This window comes from Micromesistius poutassou (assembly GCF_964030765.1).
Source record: "Micromesistius poutassou genome assembly, chromosome: 22".
NCBI lineage: Eukaryota > Metazoa > Chordata > Actinopteri > Gadiformes > Gadidae > Micromesistius > Micromesistius poutassou.
The window spans coordinates 9,531,072-9,543,797 of record NC_140292.1 but is presented as its reverse complement, the minus strand read 5'-3'; the positions used below and the strand labels follow the sequence as shown (position 1 = coordinate 9,543,797).

At 42.5% G+C, this 12,726-nt stretch overlaps 2 protein-coding genes across 2 annotated transcripts in view; both read left to right on the top strand.

Annotated features, from left to right (window-relative positions):
* The first annotated feature begins 3,793 nt into the window (after window positions 1–3,793).
* ywhah (tyrosine 3-monooxygenase/tryptophan 5-monooxygenase activation protein, eta polypeptide) lies at window positions 3,794–6,780 on the top strand. Its single transcript, XM_084486098.1, has 2 exons — window positions 3,794–4,173; window positions 5,010–6,780. The coding sequence occupies exons 1-2, from the start codon at window positions 4,087–4,089 to the stop codon at window positions 5,658–5,660; spliced, it is 738 nt and encodes a 245-aa protein (XP_084342224.1). The 5' UTR covers window positions 3,794–4,086; the 3' UTR covers window positions 5,661–6,780.
* A 1,701-nt stretch (window positions 6,781–8,481) lies between these two features.
* Window positions 8,482–12,726, top strand: part of slc5a1 (solute carrier family 5 member 1) — an 11,246-nt gene continuing 7,001 nt past the window's right edge. Inside the window, exons 1-8 of the mRNA XM_084486090.1 lie at window positions 8,482–8,642; window positions 9,179–9,250; window positions 10,031–10,135; window positions 10,629–10,688; window positions 10,776–10,880; window positions 11,033–11,138; window positions 11,619–11,699; window positions 12,094–12,302. Of these exons, the coding sequence (XP_084342216.1) occupies window positions 8,502–8,642; window positions 9,179–9,250; window positions 10,031–10,135; window positions 10,629–10,688; window positions 10,776–10,880; window positions 11,033–11,138; window positions 11,619–11,699; window positions 12,094–12,302 (879 nt within the window). The 5' untranslated portion in view covers window positions 8,482–8,501. The remainder of the gene's footprint in view (window positions 8,643–9,178; window positions 9,251–10,030; window positions 10,136–10,628; window positions 10,689–10,775; window positions 10,881–11,032; window positions 11,139–11,618; window positions 11,700–12,093; window positions 12,303–12,726) is intronic.

The following is a 12,726-nucleotide window of genomic DNA, read 5'->3' as shown; positions in this document are numbered from 1 at the left end:
CTACCCCGTGCGGGCGCATGCTGGCGTTACATCTGAGTTCATTGTGGCCAGTATATATTTAAATAAATACAACACTATATATATAGCCCAATATTTCACCCATTTAGCTGTTTTGGCCCAGTTTCTAACCATCATATACAATGCTATGTACATTCGTGTAGTTTGATCATGGCCTAGCATTTCCCATACCTGCAGCAGTAAGCCACGCTCCCATTGGTCAGACCTCGTGGCCACACCCTGTAGCTTTGCAGTTGTTCTGGTTCGGTGTCCTCCAGTTCAAATTAATATGGTTCAGCAAAGTAGCTTTCCGCTCCATGTTCAAAATCCCACCCAGATCCTGGTTGGGCCATGAAATGTCTATAAGCAGGTTATTAAAGGTGCATGGAGGAGTATTCAGTTCACTGCTAGATGTCACAAAAACCTACACCTCACACCTTTAAGAGCAGTTATTGGACAAGCAACGAGCCAACTCAATGCTAGTGAATGGATGGTCAAAACGCACCATGGAACTCAACATTCAGAAATGCCCTCTTTACTTCTCTTTTTGATGGTGGGAAGTAGATTATAAGCAAAATGGGTAAGTTTTGCTTTAAACATTGATAAACAGTCCATCCTGTTTGGAAGGAAAATAAAGAAAGCATTGTTTTCACATGTGAGATGGAGTTTTAACTGATTGACTGACTCATCCTCTTCCCAGCGGGTTTATGACACAGGACGTCATTGTTAACATCCCACAGAACTTCAAACATTAAACATTCAAAATAGGATCACGTTAAAGGTAAGTCAAAATATTGAATATATAAAGAGCATCGAACCATTATGTAACATGGTTTCACCTCCTGGCCCTGAATATGAAGAGTTAACTCATAATATGGAGCTAGAGTAAACAAAACTCATTCAACCACAAGACATATTATATATAGAATGGGTCAATACTTTTATAAAGTAATGTAGGCTATCAAATCTCTTCTCACACTGTTGAATTCAACTGGATAATGGCTGTTTACGAACACCTGTCAAAGGTTATTTTGCAGTTTAAAATATATTGTATTTATTCTTTTGACTCAGCAATAACAACAATCGACAGTAATATGAACAAAAGGTAACATTTGTGTTACAGGGTCAGGGGTGTGTTTTGAAATGTTTTTCATCATGCAGGTTTGATTTGTCTGCCTGACACTACACTACACACTGCAAATATGATTTATATTGGGTTTTTTTTATTACATGTTATTACTATGTTCATGTTTTGTTTGTGATTTTGTTCTTCTGGGGTTATGTTGTGGCTTTGATTTCCTTATTTAAATATTGCAGCAGCAGCTTGCAGTACCAAATAAAGGCCACAGGGGGAGGCCGTGTCCCGGTAATTGCTTATCACCGCCACAGACAAATATGTTGCGTATAAAATGCCTTTGTTCTGATGATTATGTACGCAGATAACATGCACAGAAAGACACTTTCATTAGCACTTCAAGAAATAATTTATTTAAGGCACTTGCGTCATGCCATTGTATTTGTCATTAAGGCAAATATTGATTGCTCCCATTTAGAGGTTTCCAACAGCCATCTGAAACGAGACCAGTTCAATAGCTGCCCATCTCGCTGCCTGTCCCTCCTCTACATCATGGCTATCGAACCCAGCTCCACCTAGTGATATAAGGAGGGTTCAAAGGAGCCTTTGAACTGTGATTTCAAATCAGGGGCCATTGTGTTGCGTTCAGTGCATATGTGACTAAATGTAATAATGATTACCACCTGGGAATAGAGTTGACATCAACCTTTAAATGTGCTGTGGGTAAGATTTAGGAGCTATTATTATATTAATATACACAAGTATTATTAAAGCTGCACCATGTAAGAGTATATATATATATATATATATATATATATATATATACAGTATATACACACACACACACACACACACACTATTCAAGGCAAGATTACAATTATAGATTTGTATTATTAAATGTGCTAATGTGGATCTATGAGCCCACTTTATGAGATTTATGGGCTCACTTCTGACCAATCCAACTGGTCTGTACATCACAGGTGAGCTAGTCAGGCAAGATAGTCCAGGTTGGTTGTTAGTTTAAAAAATAATGGTATGGCGCTGCTGGGACGTCAGACTGGACATTTAGTGAAAAGCAAGCAGAGGGAGTGTTGGCCAAGGCGGTGCATTGTCTCCCCACCGGTTGATGACATTCATTGACAGGATATGAATGCACGGTCAAGGTCCAGGGAGGGTCTGGTGTGAGGACATGAGGCTGGCATGTCAACTATTTGCTGTCTGGGTGACGTTATCTTCTTTCCATCCGATCTGTTTCTCTAACACAAGTCGGGAATGCTTGGCCACTGAATGTGAGGCCATCAGAATGAGGGTAGTGAGGCTGTTAGCCTCCAGGCGAACGACGGCCTGACCCCAAGTCAAGGGGATCTTTATAGCAGGGCCTAGGCTGCCCGCCTTCACCCTTAGTGGAGGAGTGCAGTAGGTGCCAGTGGGCAAACATTCAAATGACATTCATCAAAACAGAATGAAAAGCTATCAACACCAATTGTGAAGTAAAAGCAAAGAGTGGACAGGTGAGGGGTGATTCATCAAGCGGCAGCGACATTTCGTACCTTTTGAGTCACAGTGTTTGTGACTCAAAATGTGACTGGAATCAGGCGGTTGTGGATACAAGTCTTTTGTGGATACATGAGTTTCCTCTTCACGTTGTGCTGACTCTGGGTAAGAGAGAGGATGACTCAGTAAAGCAGAGCTACTCTTGTGATTTAAAGCATCTAGTTGAGGCGGTAATGGTCCGCTTCTCGGACCGCTGGCCTGTAGAGAAGTCAGGCACAGCTAACAGGGATCAGAGTGGCCCTGGAGAGGTGATGACTCCTGGCTGGCCTGGGAACGTATTGGTTACAGTGCTGGACCGAAGAAGGTTGCTAGAAAAACGGGATGGCTAGTCATCTATATTGGCCTTGTTGCAGTGCAAATATAACCCTAACCTATTGAAGAGATCCAGCAAGGCTATAACAGGGTAACATTATTCCAAATCGCAACCAGTTTATATTGCCATGCACACTAGCACCACATAAACATGAGTTGCAATACACTTGACCAACTGACTTATTATAATGTCCACATTAACATTTAAACAACATGCGTTACATTCATCATAATAAGCTATTTTAACAAACATCAAAATATTAATGTACATCAGGTACAAATGGCCTGACGAATACATCCAAAGTCTGACTATACTCTTTTACCAAACCACGCGTTTGCAAGGCACTCCTGATTTTGAGGCGTAATAAATAAAAACATAAACCTGCATTGGCCAATATGACGATAAACGGATTCGCTCATTAGTAACAGGATTGTGTGTGCGTGACACAAGCAGAAGACTGGTCATTTCATTGACATGTTGGTGCAGTTTAAAATTCATATTGACGGGTTTAACTCAGGAAAAGACCGGCCGGACGCATTTCTGACCTCCAGCTTCGATGTATTCCTCAGAGGTACGATACAACGGTACGAGTTTACATTTAGGATTACATTGTTCCTTTATACGTTGAGAAACATTAAACGCAAGGTGTACCTCGGATACGGTATTAAATAATGCTATAAGCGTATTGAGTGGATATCAAGGCCACGCGTTTCTACGGCGCATCCGGACGCTGCAACAAAAAAATGCAGCAAGACAGCAGTGCGCAGGTGCGAAACCGCAGCGAGGGTGGCTATTTTTAGAAAGTGACGTCACCCTGAAATAGTAGCAGCCCTCTCCGCGGTCCGCCTCCCTTCAGCAGTCAGACCGAAGTGACAGGACGCTCGCAGCACCGTGCAACCCGTATCACCAGCGGTTGGAAGCCGCACTGACTGCTCGGCGTCGTCGAGAGGTGACCTAGACAACCCGGGTAAGGCGTCGAATCAGAACCGCTGAACGCAAAGTACGGTGTCTCAGACGGCCCATCTGTACGTCATTAATCCACGCATCTCGGAATCCGAGCCATTGGTCGGACCCAGCCCTCATCACAGCACCACCACCAGCAGCTTGGAGAACAGATCTTCTGCCCAGCAGCAGCAGCAGCAGCAGAATGGCGGACCGGGAGCAGCTGATCCAGAGAGCCCGTCTGGCCGAGCAGGCGGAGCGCTACGACGACATGGCCGCAGCGATGAAGCAGGTGCGATCCGCCGAGAACCGCCGCAGCAGTGCGTCTAGACTGTGTGGACACGATGAGTCAATGTGTCCCGGCCCCATGACCTGCGGCCAGCGGTCCTTGTGCTGAATTAAAGATATATGTGACGCCCCGATTTTTTGTCTTCTAATGCTAGCATCCTGACGTTAGCAGTAGCGTCCCGACGTTAGCAGTAGCGTCCCGACGTTAGCAGCAGCGTTAGCCTCGTCCAACCCTTGGCTTTGTCTGCCAGCTGGTCAATGCAGCAAACTGCTAGCTGCTAACTGCTAGCCCGCTCGTTAAACAATACGGGTGCAGTCAAAGACGTCGCTATTCTAAGACATGAATCTAACGAGTATGTGGAATAAACGGTATACAATTGAAATGTTACTATAATCTGCTGAGTATTTCCGTATACTTTATCCATTATGTACAAATATATTTTTTCAAGTATATGTATATACGTGTAGACAATTTTTGGATTTAGTGCAAGCTAATGCTAGCTGCTACAGCTAACCTGCTAGCAAACAATGAGTGTCCTGACAAGCAGAGTAGGGCGTAGTGGAGCCGCCCTGCAGGGTCGATGCACGGAGAGGCCGCAGGCATGCGGGTAACTCCCAACTGCAGTTTTTAAGAGAACGGACCGGTTTCTCTCTCTCTCCACGTTTAGGGCCACATAGGGGAGGGGCCCATCACTAACCTGGATATACTGGGGCAACCGCTCCAAATGGAACAGGAACCCAGAATAAATCCCATGTCTAGTAGGCTTTCTGTATCAGTGGGTGTATTTAACAAATGTGTATGTAAGAAATAAAAATTACTTTAAATGTATTATATTTCAGGTCACAGAGCTGAATGAGCCTCTGAGTAATGATGACCGGAACCTTCTGTCCGTGGCCTACAAGAACGTGGTGGGTGCCCGGCGCTCGTCCTGGCGCGTCACCTCCAGCATCGAGCAGCGGGCCGTTACCGACGGCAACGAGAAGAAGCTGGAACTGGTGCGGGCCTACCGGGAGACGATCGAGAAGGAGCTGGATTCCCGGTGCCAGGAAGTGCTCTCCCTGCTCGACGAGTACCTCATCAAGAGCTGCGGCGAAGACCAGCTGGAGAGCAAGGTCTTCTACCTGAAGATGAAGGGCGACTACTTCCGCTACCTGGCCGAGGTGGCCACCAGCGAGAAGAAGGCCGCCGTGGAGGACTCCGAGGGGGCCTACAAAGAGGCCCACGAGATCAGCAAGAGCATGCCGGCCACCCACCCAATCCGCCTGGGCCTGGCCCTCAACTTCTCCGTCTTCTACTACGAGATCCAGAACGCGCCGGAGCAGGCCTGCAAGCTGGCCAAGGAGGCGTTCGACGACGCCATCGGTCAGCTGGACAATCTGAACGAGGACTCCTATAAGGACTCCACGCTCATCATGCAGCTGCTGCGGGACAACCTGACCCTGTGGACCAGCGACCAGCAGGACAGCGAGGGAGGCGAGGCCAACAACTGAGGCTCCGCGGTCGGGGGTCGGTCGCTCTCCGCACGCCGGGTAGCTCTCTAGTTAGAATAGCGATTTACCTATTCCCGCCCCATATCCCTCTTGCTAACTTTTTTTTTTTTTTTCTTAGTTCTTTGCAATGTTTCACCTCCATTATTATTTTTTTTGTTGTGCCATTTAAATTTCCAAATCAGAAGTGTCACCGTTCTGATTTATTAGGAATGCAACAAAGGAATTATGTGTCTTTTCAAACGCACATCAGAAACCACCTTGGGGCAGACTAGTCCCGCCCTCATGGAGAAACAGAAGCTAGTCTATTTTACACAGGGCTCCTATTTGTAAGCATGGTTGATGCATTAAGAAAGGAAATCAAAATTAGGCCTAGTATAATCCATACTGTAAAGTGGTACGTGTAATTGTAAATGTGGGGCGTGTTTACCGAATGGAGTTAATAAAATATGTATCTGATTATGGGTGGGGTGGCTTTTCCCAGATTTGGTCCACATCAGAATTCAGGGAAGCTTTTCACAGAAAAGTCTATTCTGTTTCTAATGCGGCCTGAAACTGAGGGTTTAGAATAATTTCTTGGTTTCGGAGTGAAAATAATGCCGTTGCTCGTCGCTCCTTCCATCAAAAAGTCACAGTGGCCTCTTATTTATTTTTACATTCCGTGTTTCTTGTTTAGTGCTTTATTTTCTTCTGTTCTAGAACCCCTTACCTTCTAGAATCCTGTCTGTTCTAGAATCCCTCACCTTCTAGAACCCTACGTCTGTTCTAAAGTGGTTTAGCAAAAAAAAAAAGTCTTAATGTTGCTCAAACAAGTTAAGTCGATATTCAGGTCGAGCTGGTCATCAGATGTTCCGTGCGGATATCGTCAGTCCTGAGTTTACGTCTGTAATGCAAAAGAAAAGGAATGTTTTGTTGTATGTTTTAAACTACAATGTAAACCGTGGTGATGCATTTAGGTGCTCTGCTTCTGGAACCACCTGTACCTTTGTGTGGGAGTTTGTGTCGGGTCTCTGGTCTACTAACTTTCCATGTTCCTGTGCTGTTTCACTTAAAGGATTGCAAAGGTGTTGCTTACAATTGTCACTTTTTTTTTTAAATGAAATAAACTCCAAACACTGTTAAATATGTGGTCTTACATTTCTCTTAACCTTACACCCGAACGCTCCTCGATTAAGTTCGACCAGCCCATAAGGAAATCTGGACAGTTATGATCAAGTTATCTGTTGAAAAAACGGCCAGTGTCTGGCGTTTAACTTAAAGAAACAATTATTCTTTTATAACGTAAAATAATGCTACTTCAAATGTTGTACCACAAGTATGATGATGTTATTTAAGTCCAACCCAAATAAGGTGTGTTTATTCACATCTCTACACACACCTAAATGTAAATACACACGAGCTACTATATACAAACCGTTAGGGGCCGGCACTAGAATCAGTAATATCCATGCAAAACCTTTAATAACTTCTCCACGCTGTTTAAATTATTCCAAGTAATGGATGCATCAAATGGACAAACTGTCCATCTTGTTTCTAGATATAAAGATTCTTATCATACATAGATTGTAGACATTTATTATGAAGCTGAACATGGTGGTTGATTTGAGTATGATGGCATGCATCTTAGTAGCCAACATTATAAACAATCTAAATATGTTGAGATGAACAGGCCATTGTTTAAGCAATTCATCAGTGTTTTATAATGCTAATATGTGATCCCTATTATTTTTAATTATAGTCAATACATTTTTCAGGTAGCCATCCACCCACCTCAGTAACATCCATGCATGATTACGCAATAGCATTTCCTGAGCAGCATTGCCCAGGGCCCCCTAGCGGTGGCTCGTTGCTATTTCATGACGCAGTAAAGGAAATTCGAGCAACGCGTTTTTTTCGTTTTCTTTTCTTTTTTATTTATGAGATAACTCATATGAAGATGACTTTTCATATATTTGTAAGAACGACAATACAACGTGTTGTAGGCTATACATTACAATCTATGTTAATTATATCACAACAGCATATTAATGATTTGCATCCTTTAACGAAGGCAGACACAGTAATAATTAACAGATCCACACCTAGAGGCTATCGGTGTCTTTAAAATAAACGTGTTTTGGGTTGCCAGAGAATTATGAAGGTTTTTCCTCGGAAAATATTATATTTTATTCATAACTAGCCTACTTGTGCAGTTCGGGTTAGCAATGTAAAAAAAGTCCCTTCTCAAATTGGCTAATTTATGCCCCAAATGCTTTTGTGTTCAAACAAAAATTAAAACAAGTAAAACAGAATTCAACGCTGTCATCGTGGGCATAGGCAGTTTTGATGAAAGCGTTATTTATTTACGCGAGAGCGCCTGATGAATTGACATCACACATTTCCTTATGGGTTGATTATTAACATAGTCTACATATTTGCTGATAGCTTTCACCTTCAAATTTACAAAGAAATGAAAAGGAAAAATTATCAGCGCAGCTATAGGTAGGCCTACTCGAGTCTCGAATGTGTTAGATAAATCCTTGTCACTCTCCCTCTTTAATCTCGCTCTTTTTTTTCTGTGTCAAACTCTCAGCAGAAACACAAACAATCTCCCTTTGTGGATCGATCTCCCTCTCACGGAGGCTCGCTCGCACACACACACACACACACACACACACACACACACACACACACACACACACACGCACACACGCACACACAAACACACAAACACACAGACACCACGCGCGCGCGCGCACGCACACACGCACAGTGTGGTGTTTTATATAAGTAGGACTACCTGTGCAGGTGTTCCATTCATGCCCCAACCCTCCAGTCCCTCCGTGTCACCACTCTGGAGACAAAATGAGCGCTGATTATTTTGGATTCTCCTTGTTACGCAGCGATCATCACCAGAGGAGTAAAAATGAGGTGGTTCTCAACAACGCAGCGGATATATCCGTTATCGTGATCTACTTTGTGGTAGTTCTCGCAGTAGGAGTATGGGTAAGTTTTTCGGTTTTATAAAAGGAAGCATTCACACTGTTCTGTTGAATCCTTGGACAATCCTTTACTCAATAGAGTTAATCCCTAACTAGCTGTAGAACCAGGTTCCTTTTAGTTCCTATATGCCTATATGGTTGCCAATATCAGTGTAAGATAAATAAAGAAAAAACATAAATAGCCTTGCTGAACATTTCTTCTCTTAATATTCTTTAGTAATTACATAAATACATAATACATGAAACTGCAATGAAAAAGTTTAAGTATAACAGAAACTCATAATTAATTTGGCTAAGTAACCCAAATGATTTCCTCCACTGGCAGATAGGATCAGTTTTCAAAGTAGACAATACTTTTTTTTTTACAGTATAGGATGCATCAAAACTGATCACTTGTATGCAATGTCTGTCCTATTACCGACAATATAATAAATATGTTGGCCTATAGGCCAAGCAACATGAACATACATAGTCAGCAGCTATTGATAAAGGTAAATCGCAGACACTTGTACAGATATGTTAACTACATTCTGATTGCAGGCTATGGTCCGAACCAACCGGTCCACAGTGGGGGGATTCTTCCTTGCTGGACGCAGCATGGTGTGGTGGCCGGTAGGTTTCTGCACCAATCATAATGGTGTGACATCTTAATCCTTGGAAATAAAGTGAATCAGAAGATACTTTCATGTTAGCACTTGAAGTATCAGAAATACAAATATTTACACTTCAGGTGATGCTCATTCATGTTTATTGGGCTGGTGCTGTTTAAACTTGCATTGGTTGAAAATCTCCCAATTATTTGTTATGTGTGACAGCAGAAATAGAACAGATTTGTTTTAGTCCCATGAAAACCAAGAAGATTTGTAAATTGATTTGTAGAGACAAATGCTGTGGTTTTAAAATCGATTTTGTGTGTTTGTGTGTGAGTGTATATATATATATATATATATATATATATATATATATATATATATATATATATATATATATATATATATATATATATATATATATGTATATATATATATATATATATGTATGATAAAAAAAAAAAAACATCCCCCCTCTGTTTTTTTGACAAATCACACCCTCCTCCTCCTATATATATATATATATATATATATAGTATTATATTGTCTATCTATTTAACTAATTGTATAATTTAGGTTATTAAATAATATAAAATATATATAATAATTATATTTATATAATTATTATTATAATTATAATTATAATATAATAATTAATATATATATATATATATATATATATATATATATATATTAATAACCTAAATAATACAATTAGTTAAATAGATAGACAATACAATTATAAAGGGGAAAACTGAAAGGAAATAGGGATATTTTTAATTGTTGAACACGTTCTCCACAGATTGGAGCGTCCCTTTTTGCTAGCAACATCGGCAGCGGTCATTTTGTTGGCATCGCGGGTACGGCTGCGGCGGGAGGAATAGCCATCGGTGGATTTGAATGGAATGTGAGTGGCCATTTTTAATTGAACATTTAGTGCCTTATTATGGCACTATCACCCTCTTACACAAATGTAGTCATAACCTCTGACACCTCTGATATCCGTCATCATTCAACATTCACGCTGATAAGTTTGACAGTTCTGTGTGGTCCAAGGTAATGGAATGACGATATAATCAGGCCTTAAAGGTGTTCCTGGTACGATTTGAGAGTCACAAAGAGAGAGTGCAAAAGAGCAGAAGAGAGAACGATTTTTAAAATAAAGAACCCAAGCAACATCCCCTCCCTCTCTGCTCCCTCCCTCCCTATGTCCCTCAGACATTGAGATGATAACACTATGTGCAAAGGTGATTGACAGAAAGCATGTATTCCCCAAACCAACAGGGCAGGGTTAGGCAGCAGTCTGAAATCTAACAAATTACACTCCGATATAAGCTCCTAAATCGACCTAATGTCACTGAGAACATTCTGGTATATTATTTGTTGTTTGACTGTTTCAGGCACTTGTCGTGGTGGTCATTCTAGGATGGCTCTTCGTTCCGATCTATATCAAAGCCGGGGTAAGTAAAACACACAAATTCATCCCAAGTGTACAACTAACATTTTAAACCTGCTTAATATTTATCTCCACAATACCCACTACTTAGGTGGTGACCATGCCAGAGTATTTGAAGAAAAGGTTTGGAGGCCAGCGCATTCGTGTCTACCTATCTGTGCTGTCCCTCTTCCTGTATGTCTTCACCAAGATTTCAGTGAGTTCAAGCACTAACTCTTATCACTGACCTTGTTTAACCTGGACCAAAGTTGGCCCATACATGCCAGTACGTCGTTCTCCCACCCCTCTCTCCCCAGCGAAACAAAAAACGAAAATCAAGTAGTATTGTTTTGTGTGTTTTCCCTCCAGGCGGACATGTTCTCAGGGGCCATCTTCATCAACCAAGCACTGGGACTCAACATCTACCTGGCTGTCGTCTGTCTGCTAGTGATCACTGCCTTGTACACAGTCACAGGTCGGCCTTCTGTTTTCCCGTGGTCAATGTAATGGCGTCATTATTATACTGTGTTCTGTTTTTGACCGGACGTTTGAAAGTAAACCCTTCTCAGGAAGGCTTGTCCATTTTTTGTTCACATACGGCGCCATGACTAAAAGGGTAAAGTCTCCGTGAAGTATATGGCTCTGGTGCGTCCTGTATTCAGCTGTGAATCTCTTGGCCTTGTTATCTACACATTATGGTTAATTGCCCGTGCTCTGCGATAAGCAGCAGCTGCTGTAAAAACGCATCTACAACTGAACTATAGATTACTGAGTGGCCATCTCAAGGACGCAATCCATAACCTTTGCTTCCTTGTTTGTGGTTTTGGTATGATCCGACACTGTTGTACGTAGTATTTAGTCATTTTAACATTGATTTTATAACATATTCTATCAAAGTATGGCCAGTGATCCTATACAACATGTCAATCAATCCATCATTTCACATGGTGTCCAGGGGGCCTGGCCGCAGTGATCTACACAGACACCCTGCAGACCATCATCATGGTGGTGGGATCCTTCATCCTCATGGGCTTCGGTAGGTCTCCCCTGTGCCAGAATCGGACACGAATCAGTCCCGGGTAGTGTGATGGTCAAAAGCGTGCAATGTGTCCTCCGGGATGCCCCATTATGGCCCGACGTCAAGTCTAGTGTATTATCCCGGGTGTATTGACACCTGGTCATACCGCGGCTGCCCAACTTGTCGCGTACCCGCGGGTCCTCTGGCCTGGTCATATTTTGATTCAAAATCATTGTGAACACCGTAAAGTCTGATCCTGGTATTATTCACATACTACTCCTCCTGCAATCCAGTCTCTACCATCTCTACCATGTCTAACATCTCTACCATGTCTAACATCTCTACCCTCTCTACCAATGCATGAACCAGCCAGGTGGTCTGACTCTGTCCACTCTGTTCTCAACCACCCCAGCGTTCAACGAGGTGGGGGGCTATGAGAACTTTCAGACGCTCTACATGGCGTCCGTGCCCAACGTCACCGGCAACATCAGCGAGGCCTGCTACGAGCCACGCGCCGACTCCTTCCACATCTTCCGCGACGCCATCACCGGAGACCTGCCATGGCCAGGCCTGGTCTTTGGACTGACCATCCAGGCCACCTGGTACTGGTGCACAGATCAGGTGACCTGACCGTATATACTGTTAGCCTGCAGTTAGCAGAGAGTGTCTGTTGATCATGTATATACTGTGTATACTGTTGCCATGCAGTTAGCAGAGAGTGTTATCAGGGGATCAGCGGATCAGGGGACCTGATGATCTGGAAAATGATCTAAATGATGAAAGAAAAGAAGCAGGTGTTTCAGAAGACCTTGTTGACTGGAGGTCATTACCATACTATTCAAAGACAAACTTGTAGTCACTCACCCTGATTCCATCAGTGGTTTCTTTATTGACTGGCTGCTGTCATATTGTCAATAGATTATATTGCCGAATTACAAAACCATTTGCAGTGAGTACAGATCAATGTAATTGATGAGCATGTAGGCGGTCAGACATCTTGATCAAGGATGTTGGCATTGGGAATCAAACCCACAAACTAGGGTAA